The sequence below is a fragment of the Macrotis lagotis genome, chromosome X (genome assembly GCF_037893015.1).
Source record: "Macrotis lagotis isolate mMagLag1 chromosome X, bilby.v1.9.chrom.fasta, whole genome shotgun sequence".
Classification (NCBI taxonomy): domain Eukaryota; kingdom Metazoa; phylum Chordata; class Mammalia; order Peramelemorphia; family Peramelidae; genus Macrotis; species Macrotis lagotis.
In genome coordinates, this window is record NC_133666.1 from 647,980,353 (window position 1) to 648,005,823 (window position 25,471).

At 46.5% G+C, this 25,471-nt stretch overlaps 1 protein-coding gene across 2 annotated transcripts; it reads left to right on the forward strand.

The window, feature by feature from the left end:
- Nucleotides 1-1,190: 1,190 nt before the first annotated feature.
- On the forward strand, nt 1,191-21,355 carry LOC141501022 (AN1-type zinc finger protein 5-like). 2 transcript variants are annotated; one of them, XM_074204672.1, is made up of 7 exons: nt 1,191-1,298; nt 4,563-4,769; nt 9,703-9,793; nt 9,953-10,077; nt 13,313-13,423; nt 19,160-19,309; nt 19,688-21,355. In XM_074204672.1, the coding sequence occupies exons 2-6, from the start codon at nt 4,592-4,594 to the stop codon at nt 19,306-19,308; spliced, it is 654 nt and encodes a 217-aa protein (XP_074060773.1). In that variant the 5' UTR covers nt 1,191-1,298; nt 4,563-4,591; the 3' UTR covers nt 19,309; nt 19,688-21,355. The 2 variants fall into 2 exon arrangements, with proteins under 2 accessions (XP_074060773.1, XP_074060774.1); XM_074204673.1 differs by having other exon boundaries at nt 9,706-9,793.
- The last annotated feature ends 4,116 nt before the right edge of the window (nt 21,356-25,471 follow it).

Below are 25,471 nucleotides of genomic sequence, written 5' to 3' on the forward strand. Positions count from 1 at the left end.
GATGACCTGAGTTCAAATCTGATCTCAGACACTTAATAATGACCTAGCTGTGTGGCCTTGAGCAAGCCACTTAACCCCACTGCCTTGCAAAAACCTAAAAAGAAAAATTAAGAAGGGAAAAATGTGTATAATGGGGTGTATAATGGGTGTTAACAAAAATGCATAAAGGAAAAAAGTGGGTTGGTCATGAAGCCAGGACACCAGGGAATGTCAATAGCAAGTGAAGAAGGTCCGGGGCCCCAACCAGGAGAGGCCACTAGGTGGTACATTAGATAGAGAGCTAGACTTGGAGCCTCCAAGACCTGAATTCAAATCCAGTCTTGGATGTGTGACTTCTAGGTATGTCACAACCTCTGGTGGCCTCCTAGAGTTGTTGGGGGATCAAATGAGACATTTGTAAAGTGATTGGCTGGTCCTACAGGCTTGTCAGGCTCCTGTGAGGAGACCACAGATCCATGAGTAAAGGCGGCTGGTTCCTTGGACAGTAGCAAAGAGAGGTGCGCGTCCCTCCCCCAAATCCTTCTAAGTAAGGTAGGACAATGCAGTTCTTCACCCCCCCCCCCCATTTCCTAGCTTGTGCTTTTATTTCCCACTGCCTGCCTCGGTTTCCCTACTTTCTCCTGGGCTCTGCCTCTCCGTGTCCCACCATCCTGTCCAAAGAGACCCTTCCCAGTGTGGGCTCTAAGAGTGCATCTCTGTGTCCGGGTTCCGACCCCTGCCCAGGTTGGCTTTCACGGGTGGGGGTGGGGGCCCCAGCCCCCCCATCTGCCCCTTCATTTTCCAGGCTCCCTCCCTAGGTGCAGGAGGTGATGGTGGTGATGATGATGATGGTGATGGTGGTGATGATGATGATGATGGTTACTATTCATCATTCCGCCCCCTCGACCCCCTGGGCCACCCACCCCGCGGCCCCGTGGAGGTGCCCAGTCTCCCGGAGGCCCAAGGCGGGAGGGGCCCGGGGGGCCGGGGGAGGGCCCCAAGATGGAGGAGAAGGGCAGAAGTGACAGGAGAGGAGGGAAGGCGCGGGGGAGGGGGCAGAGGCAGGGGAAGGGGGAGCGGGGGGAGGGGAAGCCGCGGGCTCGGGCGGCGCTCGGCGGCCATGTTGGGCACCCGCCGCGGGGCCGGGCCGCCTGGGCGCGCGTGAGCGGCCGACGAGCGGCCCCGCCAGCCCTCCGCCCCGGCCGGCCGGCCTCCCTCCGCGGGCCGCCCCGCTCCGCCGCCTCCCTCGGGCGGGAGGCCCCGAGCCCGCCCTCGCCGCCGCCGGCCCGGGTCCGGGCGGCCTCCCGGGGCCGCGACAGGTGAGTGAGCGCGGGCCGCCCCGGGGCCGAGGCCGCGGCCGCCCCCCAGCCCCGTCCGCCCGGGCCCCGGAGAGCCACGCCGGCCGGGCGGACCGGGCCGCGCCGGGCCGGGAGGGGGCCAAGCCCGGGTTAGGCCGCGCATCCCCGGCCTCGCCTTCCCCCGCAGGCCGCGCCTCTGGGCCCGGGGCCGCCCGGGCCCGAGTCCCGCCCCCCGCTGGAGAAGGCGCTGCCCATTGGTCGGCGGGATGGCGAGGCGCGGGCGGGATTGGTGGTTGGGGCTGGCGGGGCGGGCGTGATGGACAGGGAGGCAAACCCAAAGTCGTGGCCGAGCCGAGCCGGGCTCCGGCGGAAAGGCGGGGCTGGAGGGGCCCCCGGGCCAGTCCGGGACGAGCCGTGCCCGCGGGCACTCGAACCCGGGCCCTTGGACTGACAGGCCGGTCTGGGGCATGCTCTCTTAGGGCGTCTATTAAGCGCCTCGGGCGGACAGAGCTTTGCTGGCTTGCTTGACAGAGTTTGGATAAGGGAGGATTCCTGTCCGCCAGGATCTCCCAAGACCCATATTGGGACATCCACAGGGGTGGGGGGACAGGTGAGTGACCGGTAGAGGGTGCCCGGCTGGAGGCAGGAAGACTCGTCTTTCCCGGCTGGGTCACTTCACCTTGTTTACCTCAGTTTCCTCATCTGTAAAATAAGCTGGAGAAGGAAAGGCCAGCCACTCCAGTGCCTTCGCCAAGAACGCCCCAAATGGGGCCGCAAAGAGTAGGACTGAACAACAGCACGATAGTGTTTAAATATACACCCAAGAAAATTAGGGATGGGGCAAGGTGACAAGATGTCCCAGATCCTAAGAGGCAGCACTTCCGACCTCCCAAGGAGTTTGCTTTCAAGGCAAGGAGCTACAGAAATGGTGTGTATCTTATCTATCTATCATATATGTATATATATATATATATATGATAGATAGATATAGATATATAGATACACATATATAGATCTCTCTATATAGGTAGCTATATGTGGATAGAGACATACACTATATACCTCATGGCCTTGCAAAAAAGAAAAAGAAAACTACTTCATTGGATCTTAGAGGAAGCTTTTACTAAGCTGCAACATGTTTCTGCCACGGTACTAATACAAAGCTAACAAGACAGTCTCTACCATCAAGAAACAATTAACACTCACGGTGAATGATGAGGTTCACAAAGAGCTTTTCACACTTGTCATTTGGTCCTCATCACAACTCTGTGAGTGATCCCATTTGACAGATGAGGAAACTTGAGGCTTGACAAACTTAAGTGGCTTGTCTTGCAGTGGAACAGCTAAGAGAAGGCAAGATCAGCCTGGCCAGGGCAGCCCACTTTCCATTCCTCATGCTGTAGCAGCGGACAGTTGGAGCTCCCACCGTGCCAAGTGCTCTTTGCCAAAGGGCAGATGAGGGCAGCATGAGTGTTTTGGAGCCTCGGGAGGAGCTGCTGGTAGCTGAGGGGTCAGACAGGGCCTCCCAGAGACCCTGGGACTGGGACTGGAGCATCCAGTCAAAGTAGATTTGGATATATGGAGAGGAAGGATGGCATCCCTTTCAGAGTGAAGGGGGCAGGAGGGGCCCAGGGTCCAAGAGACACCCAGGGGAAGAGCAGTCTGGCTTCAGAACAAGGGTGGGGATGGAGAAGAGAATGGGCGGGGGGGGGGGCAGGCAGGATGGTGAAGACCTGAAGGCTCAGAAGTCCTTGGCTCACATTCTGCATCCTCCACTTAGAACCTTCAGTACATACTCATCCTTTCTGAATCCACACCATACTATATATACAGTGACTGTGGACAACCTTTGATTTTAATCAGAGACATTGAAACCTGAGGTTGCAGGCAGTGGGGAGCCACAGCAGTCATAACCCTTCGGAGCTGCCCTTTCCTTCATTGTATAGATAGGGAAACTGAGGCCCAGGAAGGGAAACTGACTTATCCAAACCTTCACAGTTAGTCAGGAGGAGACTTAGGTCTGGCCCAGGCCTTCCAGTTCCAAATCCAGTGGTGCTACTTCATTATGCTGAGCAGAGCAGTAGCACAGTTAGAGCTCGACTGTAGGGGCTCGAATCAGGGCACCTGGGCCAGGTAGAGAGTCAGACAATGCAGAGCTTCAGGGATCAGGAGTATAAATATCGTGCAGGACTCCCCTTGGGAAGCACTCACCCAGGCCCCAGATAAAGTCCCTGGACAGTTTGAGGAATGTCTTGAGTACATTGAATGCTCCACTGTGGCGGTTCTGATGTTTGTGCATCCAGATTCTTGGAGCGCTTGCGAGTGGAGAAAGAGGGGAGAGGAGGAAGACAGGACTGCAGGGCTGAATCAAGAAAGACCAGGCTCAGAGACACAGGGACTGGCCAAGCTCAGGCCCAACAGTGGCAGGAGAGGTCATCATCTTCCCTGTAATGCATCGAACTTGGGAACAGAGCTTTATTTATTAAGCACTTCCTATAGTCACAGTCCTGTGTCAGATCCTGAGGGAAACAAAAAAATAAGACCTAAACATTACATCAAAAAGTATCCCTGCTAGGCAGGTAATGCTTCTGCTCAGGTTTCAGAGAGGGGAACTGTCAGTTCTGGAGAAGCTCAAAAAAGACACTGTGGAAAAGGCCCTGGCTTTGGAGTCAAGAGCCTATGAATAGAATTTCAGCTCAGCTGCTTACTGCCTGTGTGACCTTGGACAAGTCACTTCCCTTCTCCAGCCTCAGTTACCTTCATTGTAAAATGAGATGGGCTCAAGGTATAATGACCACAGCAGTGTGAAGGGAAACTGCATAGACACCAGAAGAATCAACGTGATGACCATTCTTAACCCTGGAGAGCTGATGGTGAAACATGCCTTCCTGCATTGCTCCCCATAGGGTTTCCCCAGCAGGTTGTAGATCTAGAAAGATCTGGCCTCCTAATCCCAATGCTAATGCTTCCTGAGCTCTGACCATTGGGAATTGCCCTTCTGTCCTCCACTTTCCTCACCTATCAATTAGGGATAGTAATACTTGCCTTGTCTGCTTCTCAAGACTACTGTGAGGAAGACATTTTGTAAATGTAATTATAAACTTTTAGAATTACAGAACAGAAACCTAGTGTTATGTATAACTTTCCCATTTCATTCTTTGTCTCTTAAATTGTCTGTTTGCTGAATGTTAAGTTCAGATTTTTTTTTTTTTACAAATGATTTTAAACTTTTAAAGACTATTTAAAATGCAAGCTATTCTCCTTCTGCAACATTCCCCACCTCAGCGAAAGGACCCAACCCACCTTGGTGTCTGATGTCAGGAGCTGAGCTCAACACAGCCATGGCCCAGGAGACCAATCAGACCCAGGTGCCCCTGCTCTGCACCACAGGTTGCGGCTTCTACGGGAACCCTCGAACCAACGGCATGTGTTCTGTGTGCTATAAGGATTTTCTCCAGAGGCAGCAGAATAGTGGGCGAATAAGTCCCCAAGGTAAGGTGGACACATCACTTTCTTTGCACATTCCTAACAACAGTTGATAAGTAGGCTGCCAGAAACCAGATAGAAGGAGATATGCCTAAATGTCTCAAAAAAGGATTGGGGATGTGTGGCCTTGGGCAAGCCACTTAACCCCATTTGCCTTGCAAAAAACCTAAAGAAAAAAAAAGGATCCTAGTGTGTTGTCCTCTCAATAGAAACCAATGTGACATGGCAGCCAAATCATTCCCTGACCCCCAGACCAATGTGCTTAACAATAATACTTTTCTTCATGTGTGTCATGGGATAATACCACAGATGCTAAAGAAAATTTTCCAGTGGTCTAGAGGGTAAAGGAGACAAATAGGACAATAGATCGAGTATGTAGATTGTAACTGGTCTCCCACAGGGACTTGTACACAAGCAATGGTGTGAAAGAAACTTGAGGCAAGCCCATTAGAAAAATGAGGCTAGCATAGGGAGCAGGTGGAAGAAGGGTGGTCACAGAATGTAGAAAGCCCAAGAAAGGTACCTGAGTGTGGAGGAGGTCATCTGGAGGATTTCTGAAAGAACACAGATGTTGAAAAGGGACAATGTGTTCTGTCTGATCTGTGCCATTAGAAGTGAGAGTTCCCACTTCATTTAGGTCAGGGTTGGAGTATCTGAGATTTCATGGAGAGTAGTAGGCAGAGTGAGGGTGGTGATGGTGATGTTGCCCTTTGCCCTTCACATGTAGTTGCGTTCAGTTCTAGGTGCCTCATGTGTGGGGACTGTATTCAGTTCTAGATGTCAGATATTCCATTCTAGGTGCCATTTGTGGGAGGACTGCATTCCATTCTAGGTGCCACGTTGTGGCAGGGAGCTGTGTTCCATTCTAGATACCACATGTGGGAGGCTTGCATTCTGTTCTAGGTACCCCAAGTAGGGGCTTCATTCCATTCTGGCTGCCACACATGGGGTCTGCATTCAGTTCTAGGTGTCACTTGTGGGAGGGCTGCGTTCAGTTCTAGGTGCTATACATGGGGGACTGAGTTCAGTTCTAGGAGACACATGGGGACTGTGTTCCATTCTAGGTGCCACATGTGGGGGAAGGCTGCATTCTGTTCTAAGTGATGATTGGATGGTAAGAGAACTAGAGAACCATGAAAAGACCAATAAAAGGAACTGGGCATGTTTAGCCTGGGACAGGGAGGCATGATGGACTTCAGGAGGCAGGCATGATAATGGTCTTCAAGATTAGAAGGGCGTTTATGGGGCATGATAATGGTTGGCATTTATATCGCATACACCCAGAGAGGCAGAGTACTTTCTGACCTTTCTTTTGGACCCACAACACCCTAGAAATAGAGCAGGCATTATCATCCCTATTTTATTGATGAGGAAACTGAGGCCTAAGAGAATTAAGTGACTTGCTCATGGTAACCCAGCTTATAAAGTGTCTTGAGGAATTTGAGGCCAGATTTCATCTGAACTCTCTGTCCACCATGTTAAGCTGCTTTTCAAAAAAAAAAAAGATGACATTTATTCAGTTTGGGGAATGTTTCAGAGGCAGCTCAATGTAAGGAGAACTTCTGTAAGGAGGTGAGCTGTCCTGGAGGGGCTGTTGGGGATGGGTGGGGGCTCCCCATCCCTGCAGGTCTTCAAGTAGAAACTGAATGATGGACAGTGTGTTGGGGGTGTTATCTGCAGGTTGTTCCCAACATTAGGAGTCTCATTTCTCCAGCACTTTAAGGTTTATAAGGTACATTTCTCTTAGTGCAACAGAAGCCTCTTGTTATGAATACTTCTGTGCCCATTTTAAAAATGAAAACATAGGGAGATGAAGTGAGCTGCCCAGATGAGGAGACAAATGGCAGCTGTCTTGTGGAGGAGAGAAGGCAAGGTCTAGCTGGGTCCTGGTCTTGAGTGGGATCTCATCCCATCATCTGCTCCTTGCCCTTTACCACACCTACCTATGGAGTACTTTTCTTGTCACAACAACTCCCTAGATGGGGGCTGTGGCCTAGTTAGAAAGACCCTGGCTTTGGGACCCAAAGGCCCAGAAGTCTCAGTCTCTACCCAACCAGGAGGCCCTGAGAAAGACCTCTTGGGCCTTCGTCTGTGAGAGATAGATGATTGTTGAACTCTGGGGATCCTGGGTTGGAAGACTAGGGATGTTAGCAGCTGCCTCTTATTCTCTGGTAATTACTCCCTGGACTCTTCCAGTGCATTAGGAGAACCAAGGAGATCTGGCTCTTGCATGTAGAATGTGGACATAGTAGTGACTGAAGTGTGGGAAGAGCCTTGGTTTGCAGACTCAACTCTGTTCTGAGCTGGTTTAGAGAGTAGTATGCTCTTAGAGGGTACCAGACAGAACACAGGGCGATTGTACATTGTGCTTTCCAGTGACTATTGGGGCTAGTGGATCCTGGTACGCTCTGTCCTTCTGACTCTGGGTCCTGTTGCCGTCCTATAAAACTCATAGATGTTCTATTTGAATGGCACAGTCCTGAGTCCCCCACTAGTGTCCCAGAGAGCCTGGGGGGGAGGAGATGAGAAGGAGCAGAATCTGTGGGAATGGGAGCATCACAATGACTCTCCTTGTCATTTTTTGAGTCTTCTTATGACAGAAAAGTAGTTTGTAAACACTAAAGGGCCAAGAAAATGTGAGTTGTGACTCATCTTCAGAATTTTCCAGAGGAGAGGTAAAAAGCAGCTCTGGTCCTTTGGACAAATGGAGAGGCCTGGGTCAGAACAAGCTTGGGTTCTAATCCCAGCCTCAGACACTTAATCCTGATTCTGAATCCTCACCACCCAACCCCAGGAAAAACCTTGGCTATGCCATTTGATGCTGTAAGACTCTTATTTCCTTAACTATAAAATGGGAATAAGAATATTTTCCGTATGCCCCTCAGAAGGTTGCTGTGAAACTTTATAAACTTGAAAGATCACTGGGAATGGGGTATAGGCAGTGGTTGGCATAAAGTGGGCTTTTGGCCTGGGCAGTACAGGGGTCATGAAAATTCTTCTGGGGCTGAAAACCACCTCTTTCTCCACCAGTGGAGGGAACTTGAAACCTAACTTCTTCTAGAGACAGTGCTGCAAGTGGTAGTGAAGTCCCACAGCTGGGCCCAGAAGCCTTCTTAACCTAGGATGCTACAGAGGATACAGTTTCCCATTGATTCTATGGAGAAGTGTGTACCAGGCCCCAACTGGTCATCTGAACACCAGGAAGCTGCAAGGGACTTGGAAAGAGTAAAGAGTGTCTTAGAATCAGGAAACTTGAGTGTGTACTTATGGACAAAGCAAGTTGGCTGGATGAGGTGATGGCTGAGAACCTCCAGCTCCAAAGCAAACCCCACTAGAGTCCCTAGTAGTGAGAGAGCATGTTCATAGGTCCTTAGAGAGAGGTCTGCCGGGCCACAGGGCAGACCACACCGCCTGGAGCAAGGCCTTTCATCCTCTGGTCCCTACTACCTCAGGCCCTCCAGCAGGTTCGTCCCCTCCAGATTTCACTTTCTTCCTGTAAGGTGAGGGCATTGGATTGGATGATTTCAAAGTCCCTTCGATCTCTACATTTCATGATCTGATCCAGGCTCTTCTTTGGTAAAAGAGCCCACTACCAGGGTGCTTCTGATGCTTTTTCAAGGATCTGCCCCTATTTTTATTCCTAGATTCTCTCCATCCTAGAAGAGGTTTAAGACTTGTTTTGTTTCATTCCTCTCCAGGTCCCCTTGGCCTTGTGGGCCTTGGGGAGTCAGTAAACCCTTCTTGTCTCCCATCCTCCCCCTAAGGACCTGAGACTGCCTATTCCACCAAGGGTGTCTCCCAGTTAGCAGTTAGTCAATGGGGTTCATTGAAGAGAGGGCAGAACTTGGGGACATGAGAGACAGAACTGGATGTTCACTGACTTTTCCACTGAATGTTGGCGGGAGTGGGGAGAAGGTGCAGACTAGAAAAGGTCAAAGCCCTGATGGCTGGACAGTTAACAATGATCTCCTAAGCAGGTTCACTGCTAGTTCTATCCTGGTCCTCTCCTTCTACTGAAACCAGTCAACCAGTAGAAATTTATGAAGGAAGGTCCTATAAGGTGCTGGGCCTTTGCGATGTAGACAGAAATGAAAGAGGCCCTGCCTTCAAAGTGCTTATGTTCTGTTGGAGGAAACAACACGGCTGTTTAGACAGATCTCAGATGAACACAGGGGAATGGGTGCAGGGGAGGCATGAAGAAGGACAGAGACCCTGAGTCACTACTAATGAAGAAAATGATGGCCAGGGACAGGTGAAGGGCCCAGGTTCTTTGACTCCCAATACACTACTCATTTTGGACCTTTGCATTGCCACCTTCTACCTTCCTAATGACAAGGCAGTTAAAAGCAGGGCTAATATTGTCTTCTAGCTTGATTGGTTTTTTTAGCTGGAGAGTGATTACAATGAGCTTAAATGTGTATCCCTTGTCTGCCTTGGCTGCCCCCGAGGCTCTAGGGATATTGTATGTCACAGAGGACTCCATTGTCCATAAGATCCAAGGACTCCTCTGCCATCCCTGACACCACTGGTCCTTTCTATGGGATACAAGGATTTTAGAGATCTTACAGTCCAGTTCCTTTATTTTACAGTAGAAGAAACTGAGGTCCTGAGGTCTTTGCTCAAAATTTGTTGAATTAACTTTTTTCATGACTTCATGTCCAGTTCCCACTGTTTTTGACTACTTCTCTAATTGTTGCATGTGTTTTGGTACCATTTTTCCAACTTGACTAGAAGTTCCTAGAGGGCAGGGAATTAAGCAAGTCTAATATTTTTGCAGCGCCTGAAGTTTCCAGTATAGTGCTAGGCACCTAGAAAGGTCGAATGGAGCCAGTCATCTCTCTGCCACCTTCCAGTTCCCTGGGAATGAAAAATAATGGGACTTGGGCCAAACTTGGAATCTGACCTGACCCTCTAGGACCTGATTGTGTTTTATCCACAGTAGCCAGCAGCCCCAGTCCTGCTGCCCTGGAGACCTTCCCTGCAGCATGTACAGAGCAGACAGACCCAACACCTGATGATATCTTAGCCAGGTGAGCCTATTCTTCCTGAGTGTCCTCCCTATTACCCTTGGCCCTTTGTCCCAACCCTTGCCTTTCTCCGGTGATGAGGCACCATTATTCTCCATCACTTTCCTGATGATAGTCCCTTTTATCTGCTTTCTGATGTGTGCTATCTTGACGGGCCTTCAGATCGAGCTCTCAGACCCCTGTGACCCACCAGATGACAGCTATGAGCATATCGAAAGAAGACAGCCAGAGCCAGACCAGCAGCTACATCCAGGCAGATGAGGCCATCTCCCCAAGTCCTTCAACAGGTAACAGATAGACCCAGAAGGGAGATGGTTGGAGATCTTGTAGTACCCAGGCTCTGGTGGCTTCCAAAACATAGGTTGTTTGTAGCATTTGGAAATCATCCTTTACCTCTGGGAAAATGAAGGCCCAAAAGGAGATGTTATGTCTGTGATCATACTACTTGAAACTGTGGATTGTTTGAACTTCATTTGACAGATGGGAGAATAGGGAGGCTTTGACCCAGAGGAGGCTTATACCTTGAGTTCCCTCCCAGCACATCTCTCTTCCCCCTATATCCTGAAGCCTTCTCTTTTTATCTGGCATATGAATAACCATTGATAGGAGGAGTCTTCAGATATTCAGAGGGTTGTTATACAGAGCAGGGATTTGACCCCAGAGGGCAGAACAAGGAGGTCAGAGCTGCAAAAAAAGACAACTCAGGCTTGATTTCAGTGAAGGCCATCTAACAGTTAACAGTGTTCCAAAGTGGAATGGATTGCCCTAAGAGGAGGTGGGGGCTTCCCTTCCTTGGAGATCCCCAGGCAGAGGCTGAATATTCCTCTTGGAGCTGAGTGGAACTGATGGCCACCAGGGTAGGATTCTTCCCATTCATAAATTCTGTGATGACTCTGGGATTTGGTGAGATTGACCAAAGACCATTGTAAAACTTTCAGAACAAAATAAAATACTGTGCAATCTTCAGACTCTGCTTTAAAGCACAGAGACAGAAGAAAGTTTGACTGGTCTGCCTTTAAAGATAATGAATTTTCTAAACATTGAACTCACTGAGTACAATGCAGAAGAATGGAAGACCCATGATTGGGGACTGACCCTCAAGCTGCCCTGCCCAGAGCAACTGCTTAAGTATTTAAGGTTCAGGGATGTTGTAAAGGGACTTCTTTTTTCCCCTTTGCAAGGGCAGGGAGAATGGATAGATACAGGCTTTCTGAGTCCTTCCAAAGGAGCTTCTCTGGTCTAGATGATTCAATGACTTTGTGTAGAGAAATGTGTCCTATTACAAAGTGAATTCTTCAAATCCTTAGACAAAGCATCTCGGGGATTTGATGCAGCCAGCGAGAATAGGGAGTTTCTGGGTACACCATCTGTGAAAGACATTAGCACAAGTTTTCTAATATGGAATCTTGCATTTGCAAGAGCAAATGATCCAGTTGACGACCTGATTGTCCAACTTCAAGGTAGCTGGGTAACAACTCATTTCCTTCTAGTGAAATGTAGGGCAGTGTGGAATCACAGAAAGAACATTGGTCTTGGAGTTCAGAGGCATAGCAGAGTAAGTATCAAAGGCTCCCCAGGACTCAAACATTCCTTCTGTGGCTCTTCCTAGCCAGGCTGAAACCCCAACCTTTATCTGGATTAGATAACCAAAATGGGCATGTTGTCTCCAGAGGGTACCAAATGTAAATAGTAAATATACAAATATTGCTTTCTGGGGAAAATTGGAGGTTAGTTTTCAGTACTTTAAGAATCCATGATTTATCAATTATAAGTCTCCTTTTCTGAGGCAGAGTGGCTATATATCTCATGGGAAGAAGGCCATATTTAGAGTTAGGGCACAAAGGTTCAAATCCTGGGACTGACCCTTATTGTCTATAACATTGTGAGCAGGTCACTAACCCTCTCTGGGTCTGGGTTTCCTCATATAGCAAATGAGATGGTTGAACTAGGTCACTTCAGTGCTCCTTTCCATATCAAGCTACAGAGAATTGATGGGCTTTATTAGTTTCTGGACACTCCCATCCCATCCCCCCAAATTGAGTCCATCTGGATTAGTAAACTGTCTTCTACCCTTACCTCAGTGGAATCTGTAAACTCCTTCAGAGCAGGAGCTAGTTTTGTATTCTACCATAGTAAGCACTTAATAAAAGCTTATTAGATCAATTTGATTGGAACAACTCATCTCTAGGCCCTCACTTAAGGCATTTATAGTTTGATAGAACCTTTGTGTACAACACTGCAGTACTGAAGAGAAAGTATATATTGATATCATTGCTTCATAGACATTTCTCATTTTTGACCCCCCCCATGGGATTTTCCAACTTGATTTCCTTGCCACATTCATCAGATTTTATTCTAAATCAGGGCTTAAATTTTTTTTTCCAATTACTTGCAAAGATAGTTTTCAGTATTCATTTTTGTAAGATTTTGAGTTCCACATTTTTCTCCTTCCCTTCTCTCCCTCCTCCTTTTGATTGTAAGTAATTTGATACAGATTATACATGTACAATCATGATGTAAAACAAATTTCCATATCAACCATGTTATGAAAGAAGAATCAGAACAAAAGGGAAAAAACCATAAGAAGGAAAAAACATAAATCAAATTTTAAAAAGTGAAAATAGTATGCTTTGGTCTGCAGACTCCATAGTTTGTCTAGATGTGAATGGTATTTTCCATCACAAGTCTTTTAGAATTGTCACTGTATTCCTGAGAAGAGTTAAATCTGTCATAGTTAATCATTACACAGTGTTGCTGTTTCTGTGTATGATGACCTCCTGGTTCTGTTCACTTCACTCAGTTCATACAAGTCTTTTAAGGTTTTTCTGAAATCTATCTACTCATGTAAATTGAGTGTTCTTAACCTGGGACTCATGGATGCCTTAAAAGATTTCAGAATGTCTGTGAACTTGAATAGAAAAAAAAATGTACACCTTTCTTTACACTATCGCTAACTGAAATATAGGATTTCTCTAGAGTATGATAATAGGCAGCAAAACACAGTAGGAGGAGCGGCTAGGTGACGTAGTGGATAAAGCACCGGCCCTGGAGTCAGGAGTACCTGGGTTCAAATCCGGTCTCAGACACTTAATAATTACCTAGCTGTGTGGCCTTAGGCAAGCCACTTAACCCCGTTTGCCTTGCAAAAACCTTAAAAAAAAAACCCACAGTAGGATTAGAATTTACCAGACTACCCAAGGATCTATGACATGTGAGAGGTTAAGAACCCCCTAGTCTCCAGGAATTCAGTTCTTTTAAAAATCAAGTTTACCCCTAAAGCATGAAGATTAGCCCCCACTGAGCACATTCCCAAACATAGACCTCAGTGATAAAGGCGAGTTCCCCAGAGGCATCCAGACATAGCTTGTCATGGCTAACAACCACATTCTTGAAATGAGCTCACGCCTACCTGGAAGGAAAGCTGAGTGATTCAGGGCCACCTACCACTTATCCAGCTCTATGGTGCTTCTTAGGAATGAATCTTCTTGGTTGGTGTCATTGTGTCTATCTTTTCTCCCCCAGGTTCACTTCTTGAGACATCTCAGAGCTCCTCTGAGGAAGAGAAGTCATTTGAGAAACCCAAACAGAAAAAGAATCGCTGCTTTGCTTGTCGGAAAAAAGTGGGTCTAACAGGTATGAGCAGGCAGCCCTGGGCAGAGGCCCTGCAGGCTATGGGTAGAACTCAGACCTTGGTTCTAGGAGAGGCAAGCACCAAATAATGGAAGGAATGAGATCAAAGCTTTAGATTGGGAGGCACCTTAGAGGTCATCTGGAATAGCCCCCTGTACTTTAGGAATGAGGGGACTTGTGACCTAGAGAGGGGAAGGGACTTGTCCAAGGTTATCCAACTAGTGAGGGGCAGGGGCAGGATTTCAGTCCAGTGCACTTTCTAATAATATTTCACTGTCCCTTACCCAAATGTCTTTGAAGTGAAGGGGAATTGAAAGTAGAGCAAGCACAAGACAGGAGCAGCCCTTCTTATCTCTCAGTTATTGAGGATTACTGCCATGAGGCTGCCTTCCCATCTGAGGGCTTAAAGAGTCATTCTGTTTCAGAGGGGGTGGCTTCTGGCCATGCTTGGAGAGATCGAGCTTGGAAAGAGAGGCAGATGTCTGGGGAAGCGTCAGCTTTGACATTCTTAAGCACGTGACCTTGAGCATCTCAGGCCTCTTTGGTCTGGAATAGTGATTTACTCTAGATTCTTAGACCCCTTTAAAAGCATCTTAGAGGTCTCTACAAGAAACCACAAACACATCTGAAACTTCAGGAGCTTCAAGGATTGATGGATTCATCCTTGTATTTGTGAGAAAAGATATCCAGAGGTTGTGAGGGTGAATGTATGTTTGTGTGTGTGTTTGTGTGTGTGTGTGTGTGTGTATGTGTGTATGTCTATGTGAGTGTGTGTGTGTGTGTGTGTGTGCGTGCACATGCATGCACACCTCCATAGCCCTTGGACCCACTGTATTTTGCATTTGCAGAACCCCATCCTGTACATCTTTAGAACATCAGGAGCCATCATTCTCCATCTTGTATTTAAGAAATTGATTTTTTTTCTCTTTTTTTAGGTTTTTTTTTTTTGCAAGGCAAATGGGGTTAAGTGGCTTGCCCAAGGTCACACAGCTAGGTCATTATTAAGTGTCTGAGGCTGGATTTGAACTTTAGGTACTCCTGACTCCAGGGCTCTATCCATTGCACCACCTAGCCACACCAAGAAATTGAATTTTTGAACCTAGTTTTAAGACTGTATAATTTTCCCTATTTCATCTGTCCCTATCATTTTATTTAGCCCTTCCTAGCTTTATGTTATCTCTAATCTTTTATCCAGAATGTTGATAACAATGTTAACAGCACAGAGCAAAATGTAGATCCCTTTTACAAGAGACTTCTGAGATGACACAGAACTGTGATTGGTTACCAATTCTAATCCTCCCAACTATTCTTTAATCTGCCTGTATCTCTAAACTTGGTAAAATGTTTTACTAAAAATCTAGGTAAGCTGTATCTGCCAAAGAGAAGCTAACTTGGACTCTAGTAATCCTTTCAGAAAAGGAAAACTCATTTGCTGAGTAGGATTTGTTTCTGATAAAAACTTTTATCTAGGTGGCCTTGATGATCTCACTTCTTTTTTGCATATTCACTTTAGCATATTCTAGAATTTTTCCAGGAATTAAATTCAAGTTTACTGCTCTAGAGTTTGCAGACTCCACTATTCCCTTTTTTTTTAGAATTTTTGATACAGAATTTTCCCTTTTCCCATTTTTTCAACTTGGTTAACAGGGACTTGAAAATCACATCTCAGAGTCCTTTTAGTCTCACTACTCTATAGACCAGTTTTAGTTTGTCCTTCCCAGAGCAAAAACCTTTCTCCTTGACTTGTTCTGCCTTAATTCTTTAGTTCCTTTCCATTATGCCTTTCACCTTGTGCACTGATCTGACCCCTTCTTTATTCCCCCTCTTTTCCAATAGTTAAAAAAAATTTTTTTTAGTTTCCCTTAGATTTCCTCACCAGCCTCCTCTTCTCTTGTGTTCTTTCACCTCTGAGCACTTCTGCATCCCGCTTTTCCTCCCTCCTTCCTGGATCCTACTTCCTTCCATCTCTTTGAGTCTCAGTTGGCCTCTGCACCCCACCAATCTTTTTAGATTGGCTCCCTTCTCTCTGCCTCTCTGGAGCTGTGGCTTTTTTTTTTACCTTCAGGCAAGTTTCCTAGCTCTCCTGCCTCTCCTCTCTCCTAGTTCAATGAAGATTCCAGGCCCACAGTCAAGGGCACAAGTCTGAATGATTTCTGTCTTTGAAGTGCTTATTTCCCCCCAAGATTTCCATCATTTCCATCCTAGTTCCTCCTTGCAGGTGCAATCTGAGCTCAGAATAGCATTTCCCTTCATTGGTTTCTCTAGCTTTTACAAGGTGAAATTATTAAGGCAAGTCAGTAAACTTGCTTTGCTTTTGACAAAGAAGGAACGGGAGAAGGCTTCATAAAGGGCCCAGGTCTGAGGGAACCCTCATAGGGAGGTCAGGACTATTCTAGGGGAAACCAGGAAAAGAGGGGAAAATAAGAAGAGAGAGGTCTGCTCCTGAAGGAGAGCCTTGAATGCCAGGGGCCTAAGCAGCCATGTTCCTGAGAAAGCAGATGTAGCAGCTTGGAAGGGATGGGAACCGACCAGCAGTTGGAGGCTAGGGGCAGTGATAGACATGGGTCTCACTGCCTTGGCTAGGGGAGGTGGAGGGGAGATAGCGATAATACTGAGTCTTCCCATCTGGGTTCTGATTGAGTGACCAGTGAAAAAAGCCAGCCATCATGGGAAACCCTGGGCTGAAAGTCAGAAGACAGTCCTTGTTCTCAAGGAGTTCACAGTCCAATGAGAAAGACCATGTGCAAACATCTGCATTGTGCAGACAAGCTGCAGGCAGGAGAAACTGGAGAGACAGGCATTGCCATTAAGAGGGTTGGGAAAGACTTTTGGTAGGAGGGGAAGGTTATCATTGGAGGAAGCCATGAAGGAAGACAAAGCGAAGAGGAAGAATTCTTAAGATAGAACTATAGACTGGGGGAAGAGTAGTACCATTGAGTAAAAGGAGACTCAAATCAGGAGCCATAGGCTTAGGGGCCAGGAGAATGAGTACAGTCTGGGACATGTGGAAGGCTGTGTCCTGGGCCTGGCTCATTCCCCCTTCTACTTGCTGAGAATCCTGGAGTTTGTAGTCTCCTTTCGCTGAGCTCCAGTTGTCTCCTATTCTTTGCCTCCAGCAAGCAGCTCCCCACCCCCAGGAAGAACCAGTGAGCTCATCAGCGCTCCTAGGAGACTGGAGTACAGTTCTATTTTGGGAGCCCCTGTGCTCCGCCAGGGACTCCTGTCAAGTGCTTCCTAAAATCACCCACAAGCACCTTCTCAGTAACCTACTTCTGGCCTGGGGTTTTCTCTTGTTTTTGGCAGGTAGAAATGGACTGAGATTCTGGGAGTTGGTTTCACCTCTAATTGAGCCCGCCTCAACATGGGGCAGCCCCCTCCTCAGCCCATCCCAAACCAAGAAAAAAAAGCAAAACAGAGTGACCCAAAGTCCAAGTTCCACCTACTGAATAACTCTTCCCCCCGCTCCTCCCACCATAGTGGAGGGATGGAGAGGAAGGGACTTGGGAACCAAGAAGACCTGGGCTCAAGTTCAACTCTGTCACTTGCCATTTGCGTGGCTATGGTCCAGTCACAGACTCTACATCTTGTCTTCTTCTTCTGCAAGCTTCGGATGCAATCTGTATTCTTGTTATGAGTAAAGTACTTTGTAACCTAAAGCAGAAAAGAATCAAGTTACCAGTAGTATGATTAAGAGGAAGAAGGCAAAGGAAGATAGTTTGGTGTTGTACAAAGAGTACTGGACCTGGAGTTCAGAGACCTTCAAGTTTTGTTTCTATCACTAAATAGTTATGTGACCTTGGGCAAATCACTTACCATTTCTGTGCAAAAGATATAATACTTGTGCTATCTACCTTCAAGCATTGTTGTAAAATTCAGAGTCCTGTGAATGCCAGCTGCTGTTAGTCTAGTGCATCTGGGAGGGCAGAGGAGCAAGGCGGAAGTTCCGCAGAACAGGAAGCAAGACCATCCATTGTTTGCTTGGAAGCCTCTTCCTCCCCCATCCCCTCCATGTGAAATCTTGAACAAATCAGTTAACCTTTTGAGGTCTCTCTTTATTTGTAAATTAAAAGACCTGGACTAGACAGTCTACCATCTATTGGCCCCATCTGTCTATTTTCTCTAAACTGAGAGAGGCAGGGTGGCTAGGTGGCACAGTACATAGAGCACTGGCCCTGGAGTCAGGAGGACCTAAGTTCAAATGTGGTCTCAGATATTTAATAATTGCCCAGCTGTGTGACTTTGGGCAAGTCACTTAATCCTTAATTAACCTTTATTGCCCTAAATAAAATTTTTAAAAAATAAATAAAAATAGAGAGGAAGCACAGTATAGAGCCATCAAGAGCTCTAGGCCCTCACTCTGATCCTTACACGGTGTGACCTTGGGGAAGCTCATCCCCCTCCCCCTCTCTGTGCCACCCCCTCCACTAGCTGTCACACAAAGTTGTTGTCAAGAATGGGTCCTTTATAGCTCTGGGTCCTTTGCTCCCTGTGACAAACCTGAGAGCAAGTCTGTAGAAGCAGAAGTATTCCTATGTACACAGGGGAAACATCTGTGGACCTGGGAGAAAGTTGAGGTGACCAGTCCATGGGCTTTGTTTGCAAAATATGTCCTACGCTTCCCTGGGGTGGGGAAGGGGGGCAGCTGTGCCTTCCACTGGAGGGGGATGAAGGGACTCCATCCAAGCCTCAGTCCAGCCAGGCTAAGCTCCACTAAGGTAGGACCCCTAAGAGGCTCTTCTTGAATTGATTTTGCCACTTTGTCATTGAGACTTGTCCAGTATATTCCTATTGAAATATGGAGAAATTTCAGTTGACACAGCTTGAGAATCTGGAAAGAAGGGTCCAGTGTCTGATAGGGAATCTATTTAATTAGGCTTGGTCAGGGATATGAATCAGTCACCCTATCTTGGTCCCTGTATTTATGGGATTTATCAGGTGCTCTAAATCACCACAGGCACAATCTACCTGTGAAACTTGTGGTGCTGTGGCCTCAAACCCAGACTCATTGGTAACCATGGGCCTAGCTCATGTCTGGAGTCATTGGAGACAGTAGACCATTAAGGGGAACCATAAGAGAGAGCAAATTTCTCTGTAAATGGCCACCCAATCCTGATTTTAGTAATAATTGTAATAATGAATACTTTTATAATATTTTGAGGTTTGCAAAGTACTTTACAAGTATCTCAGGGGCAACTAAGTGGCACAGTGGATAGAGCACTGGCCCCGGAGTCAGGAGTACCTGAGTTCAAATCCAGCCTCAGACATTTAATAATTACCTAGCTGTGTGGCCTTGGGCAAGCCACTTAACCCCATTTGCCTTGCAAAAACTAAAAAAAAAAAAGTCACAAATATTATCTCAACTCCATAATTCCCTGAGAGGTAGGTACTGCTATTATCCCCATTTTACAATTGGGAAAACCAAGGCAGGCAGGTTTAGTAAATTGCTTGGGGTCCCATCATTAAGTCTGAGGATGGTTTTGAACTCAAGTCTCCCTGATTCTAATTGCAACACTCTATGTCCTGGGCCCTCAAGGGTCTGGACTTGAGTTCCAGCCCTGATATTTACTACTTGGATGAATGGGGTCAAATGCCTTCCTCCTTCTGTATCTCAGTTTCCTCTTCTTCTATGAGGGTATTGGGCCTCATGGTGCCCGAGGTGCTATCCCCTTTGAATTCTATGATCATATCTTTGAGCTGAGTTCAGATTTAATCTTAACTGGCCTCTTCTTCCCTTCCCAGGCTTTGACTGTCGCTGTGGAAATCTGTTTTGTGCTATGCACCGATACTCAGAAAAACACAATTGTCCCTTTGACTACAAGGCTGAAGCCGCTGAGAAGATCCGCAAGGAGAACCCTATCATTGTGGCTGAGAAGATTCGGAAGTTGTGAAGTGAGAAATGTGCCCCCTGACCCTCCCCTCTCCCTATCCTCACTCCAGTCCCAAGCCCTCCTAAATCTTCTGGGCAAATTAGCCTTCAGGATTCAGACCTGAGCAGCAGGGAGTGAGGGAGGAGTTCTTCTGGCCCAGAATCTTGTGGCTTCATCCTTACTTGTCAGTCATAGAGCATCTTCTGAACTAGTTAGTTGGGCTTACCTGGGAAATGGGCTGACTTAAGTGGGTATATCTGAATCCTAACTGCCGACTCCCTTTTCTCTAGGCCCTCCTCTTGGAAGCCCAGAATGATTCAGGGACTAGAAGTAAGAGTGGGGAGCCCCAGTGCTTCTCTGCCCCTACCCTGCCACTGAGGCCCCTTTCCTCTCTGTACAGGCGTGGCATCCCTGAGGGGCACAGTCATCCATGCCACTTAAGAGGTCCTTGACTCCTCACCCTGAAGCCAGGCCTTTCCCTCCAGACGGGGATCTGGCAGAATCCACTCTGAAGCCGTCTCTGGTGTTTGGGTATTCCCCAAGATAAAGAACTCTGCAGCTCGAAAGCCCTTAGACTTGTTTGTGTCCTCTCCCTCCCTGGCACCAGGGAAGATTGTGGGACCAGCTCCCCTCATGTCTCAGCAGGAAGCCTTGCCCTCATTTCTGTATCTCCTTCCTTCCCTTGCCATTTCCTAGGATGTCCCAGCACCCCCAGCAAAGTGGGGTTTCGCTTTCCAATGGTCAAGAGTGTCCCCTCTCAACTCTGATCTTCCTACCTATCACAGGAGCAGTTTGTGACCAGTCATAAGAGATGCATTGAAGAGGGCTCCCCTCCCTTCCCCTGCCACTGCCTCCCAGGTCCTCCTTTCCTCTACATGAACTCACCTGGCTACTACCTATGTTCTGCCTTACCATGCATCCCTGATTCTCAGGTTTGCATATCCAGTTCAGACCAGCACCCTGTCTTCCCTCACAGGGAAAAATCTCAGAGGAACTTAGTTTTGTCTAAAGGTATTGCTGATAGTTAGCAAGCCTGGGTGAAGGACAGACCCAGCGTGGTGCTCTGATTCAGAATCTCCATCTTGCTCTTGTGGGCACCCACTCCTCCAAACCTGCGTGCCTATACCCCTGCCCATGTCAAGCTGACTCTCTTTGCTTTTTCCAGGGGACACAAAATGTCTTGAGCATTGGTCCCCTGATCCATTGGGTACTCAACTACCTGCCCTCAGGTTCCATGGCATCATGAATGGATCTTTGGGAAGAGGGACAGAGTGGGAGTCTCCTTAGTGTTGCCTCTTTCTTCCAAGGATGCAGTCCTGATAAGGAAACCAGTTCAGTTTAGAGATGAGGACTGGTGTCCTGTAGCACTCTGAAGGAGAGGGGGCCCCATAGCCAATTAGGAGAAAGCCCTGCTAGGAAGTGAGTATCGGACTCCTTTGGAGTCCAGGACCCCCCAGCACCTTAAAAGATCTGCCTGAGCCTCTCCAAGAGGCAGCAGAAGAATAAATCTCTAGCAGCCCAGATGGATTTGAATCTAGTCTCTGCCCCTTCCCCTCCCCAGGGAGTTGAGCCAGATCTGCATTGGGGTCTTGGCTCAAGATGACCCTCCAGGCCCTTTCCAGAGGCCAGTGGTCAGGATCAGGCTGCCATCATCTCAGGACTTCCACAGCCACCATGGCTGTTCTGGATTCTTAGTGAGTGCTGCTGACTTCCTTGCCACACTTCCTCTGTCTTCTCAAGCACATGCTCCCCTTTGCCCATCAGCATGTCATCCCAGTGTTCTGTTTTAACTTTTACAGACAGATTGTATGTGGCTGGGCAGGAGCAGCAGTCCTAGCCCATTCAGCCTTCAGGATTAGACTTTGCCCCACTCCACATGGCTACTGCCCCTCCACCTCTTGACCTTGCAGACCCTTTGTAGTCCCAGGGGCTAATTGGTGGGCTATGTGGCTTCCAACCTGCTGTCCCCTCCCTCCTGCTGAACCAGTTTGATTTTATTTTTCTTTTCCCTGTCCTCCAGTATCATGCCCCGCCTATGTAAATATTAATATATTCTGTTTGTCTCCAAGGTGTGCTGTGTCTCACATCCAGCTTGAGCCTGGAGGGCAGAACCAGGTACATTGGTGGGGAAGCAACAAAGTGGTAGATTTAGTGTCCATGTATGGAAGAACTTCCATAATAATTAGAGCTGTCCAAAAGTAGAACAAGAGCCAAGGGAGGTTGTGAGTTCCCCATCACTAGGAAGTCATCAAACAGCATTTGAATGATCACCTGTCAGAGATGTTTTAGGGAAAAATCCAGCTCAGATATAGCTTGGACCCAATACTCTTAGAAGTCCCTTACCAGCTCTGCAGTTCAATGATGTTGAATATCAGGGATATGGCCTCTGCCCTTGTCTTACCACTGATCTCCCTCTTTCTGAGCCTGGTAGAATAGCAGTGGACATAGAAAGGGACATGGAATTGGGGGACCTTTGAGATCAACCCTTCCCATTCATCAGGGCTACTAGCCATTCAGGCCCAGGAAGGTCCTCAGAGGCTGCTGCCATGTTAAAAGATCTCATTTTAATGGGCCCGTTCTGACAGAATTATCACAGATCTGTATCTTAAGGTTGGCCAGTCCCACCTGATTTCTTTGGAGCCCTTACTAGGAAATGAGGCATTTGAACTTGTTCCCTTCCGGCTTTAAATTCTATGATCTATGATTTGCCTTATGAGGATTAGACTGGGGTTATCTAGGAGGAAATAGGTTTTAGCGCCCCAGATAAGACCATATTCCTTTTTTCTCTTCCTCTCCTCCCCCCCAAACAGCCCATGTGGAGCTAAAATTCTAGTTCTGAATGCCAGTTTTTCCAGGGACCAGGAGTGGGAACTCCAGAATCTCAAGTCTCCATCCATAAAGAGTTGAACTGAAATGGTCTCCAGAGGGCCTTCTCATTCTGACCTCCTGTGCTCTCCGTCTCCTTTCGGCTCTGGGAGCTAGCTACATTCACTAGTGTTTGGGGAGCCAGAATTGACCTTAGATATCATTTCATCCAAATTCTTCATTTTAAGATGAGAAAACAGGCCTGAAAGGTAAAATAACTAAGGACCCATGCTGGGACAGAATGTTATGTTCTAAGATTCCTTCTGGCTCAGAGTTTCTTTGAAAGTTTATGATGGATCACAGGGCTCAGATCCTAGACTTGCAGGAACTGAGAGAGGAAGAAGGTTATTAGACATTCTCAACAATACGCCCCCTGCTCTCCTTACTCTGTTCTCATCTTTAAGATCGGCTTTTCTGGATCATTTCCCCTGTCTGCCAGGTACATAACAAGCCACTTTCATCCCACACACCAAGAGACAGTTCACTTTTATTTCCTCTTTTAATAAAAAGTTTCTCAAGCTTGCATATACAACCAAATGGTGTTAGTTCTGCTTGGTGAAGTACTGAGTTTTTCCAACAAGTGGTATTTGGTTTCAACATGGATACAGTTTGTATTCGATGGAAAAGAAAATGAGGTGAGCAAAGAGGGGAAGGGAGTTGTGGCACTGTCTTCACCCTCCTGAGCCTGATTGGCAGTTCCCAGTAGCTAGTGGTAGAGAGCAAAGATGGTCTTCCTTCAAGACCCCCCCCCCAAAAAAAAAAGATAATACCAGGAAGGTGTATTCAATGCACTTCTAACTCTCCCCCCTCCAAAAAAAGTGGTTTGATGCTTCCATCAAAGGCAAGAAATTTACAGAAAAGGTTTGTAACTTGAATTTGAAAAACATGAAGACCTACTATGTAGAACACACTCTGCTTTGGGGATAGTGGGAAATGACACCTAGTACTGTCTCTTTGGAGTGCCCAGCCTTCTAAGAGGCAGGAATCAAGACAGATAAGACACAGTATTACAAGCTATGCACATGTGGGGATCACTATACAATCCCATATGAAATCCTGGGGGAAGGTTGCGTCATCAAGAAAGGGACCCATTCATTGTCTACTATGAGCAAAGTACTGAGGACACTAGGACAAAAACAACACTTTCCCTCATGAAGCTTACATTCTACTTTAGAAGGCAGTGCAGGTAAGTTGTTTAAAAATATTGGAAATGGGGCAGCTAGGTGGTGCAGTGGATAGAGCACCAGCCCTGGAGTCAGCAGTACCTGAGTTCAAATCCGGCCTCAGACATTTATAATTACCTAGCTGTGTGGCCTTGGGCAAGTCACTTAACCCCATTACCTTGCAAAAAAACTAAAAAAACAAAAAAAAGTATTGGAAGGCAAATGATTGGTTAAAAACTACCATTGCATGTAGTAGGAAAAACAAATTATTTTTTAAAAAGTATTGAAAGTCAAGAGAACACTAATACACATGAAGATCAAAGAAAACTTCACGGAATCAGGTCCTGAGCCCATCCTTGATAAATAGGATTATAAATAAGAGAAGGTAAGTAGGAAGCATAGCCTTTTGCGAAAGGCTGAAGATGGGAATTCAGAAAAATAATTGGGGAAAGTTGTCTAGAGAAAGTGGTATTTGAACTGAGTTTTGAAAAGTGGTATTCCAAGAATAAGCAGCCCAAGCAAAGACTTAAAAGTAGGGAGGTGAATAGGGCTATATTAAAGAGGAAATGAGTCTCTTTGGAGGGCAGAGGGGAATAAAAGATGAAAAGGAGTACTAGGGCCCCATTTTTCAGAGGGCATGTAATTTCGTATGTCAGATTTTTTTCCATAGGTTGATTTTGTAGATAGAGATAGATATTGGGCTTGTGATTTCAGTGATACAGATAAGTCCCTGGAGGAGGAAACTCCCTCTGTCAATACAAGGCTGCCTGTACTTGCCTAAAGGCTAAGTGACTTGCTCAGAGTCAACTAGTATTTGTCAGAGATGGGAGTTGAATCCAGGTCTTCCTAACTTAAAGCTTTCGATCCACTCTACCATAATGCTGCTAGTCTCTGGTGAATTGGTTGTTTGGTTATTTTTTTAATTCTTTGAATAAGGGATAGCTCTCTAAAAGAATGAGGGAGGAATATAGTAGAAAATGTGGATATTGTTAAAAGATTAAATATATAATAGGACCTTGAATGTTACACATAAACATACAACTTGAACTTGGGATATAACAGGGCGTCACTGAAATTTTGAGCAGAGCAATGATGGCCTTATACTGTGCCTACCTGTAAAAGTCTTATCTCCAAGTCTAAACATCCCTAATTCCTTTTATACCATGATCACTAGTACTCTCCTCAACCTGATTGATCTTCAGTTTGTCCTTCCTAAAACATGGTACCCATGCACAAACAAAACCAATGCAACCAAGATTAGAAGGCAAGCAGAAAACTCAGAATTTAGGAGAATTTAGGAGACCTCATTTCTCAAATATACAGAGAAGTGAATCAAGTAATATAACTCATTCCTGAATCGATAAGTGGCCAAAAGATAAGAACAAGCAGGGTTTTTTAAATTTTACTTTTTCTAGGTTTTTGCAAGGCAAATGGGGTTAAGTGGCTTGCCCAAGGCCACACAGCTAGGTAAGTGTTTGAGACCGGATTTGAACCCAGGTACTCCTGACTCCGGGGCTGGTGTTTTATCCACTATGCCACCTAGCTGCCCCCAGAACAAGCAGTTTTTAAATGAAGAAATTAAAGCTATAGTCATAAGGAAAATTGCTCTGGGGGGCAGCTACGTGGTTCAGTGGATGGAGAATGGCCTTAGAGTCAGGAGTACCTGAGTTCAAATCCAACCTCAGACACTTAATAATTACCTAACTGTGACCTTGGGCGAGTCACTTAACCCCATTGCCTTGCCAAAAAAAATTGCTCTGAATTACTATTGATTAGGGAAGTGTAAATTAAACAACTCTTGAGGCATCACCTCAGACTGGTCAGAGTGTGAAAGATAATGATAAATGTTAAGAGGGGATATAGGAAAACTGAGACACTAAGGCATTGTTGATGGAGTTGTGAATTGATCCAAACATTCTGGAGAACAATTTGGAACTATGCCCAAACTATAAAACTATGTATTCCCTTTGATCCAGCAATACTAGGAAGAGACCCTAAAAAGGGGGGGAGCCTTTTTGTGAAAAAAATATTTATAGCAACTCTTTGTAGTGTCAAAAAACTGCATATTGAAGGGGATGCCCATCAGTGGGGAATGATTGAGCAAGTTGAGGTATGTGATTGTAATGGAATATTACTGTGCTATAAAAATGATAAGT

Excerpts from the sequence above, each read along its gene's own strand:
- LOC141501022 (XM_074204672.1), top strand. The coding sequence starts at position 4,592 with ATGTCAGGAGCTGAGCTCAACACAGCCATGGCCCAGGAGACCAATCAG. Across the intron at positions 4,770-9,702 it reads TGGGCGAATAAGTCCCCAAG|TAGCCAGCAGCCCCAGTCCT; the intron begins GTAAGGTGGACA and ends TTTTATCCACAG. Across the intron at positions 13,424-19,159 it reads GAAAAAAGTGGGTCTAACAG|GCTTTGACTGTCGCTGTGGA; the intron begins GTATGAGCAGGC and ends TTCCCTTCCCAG.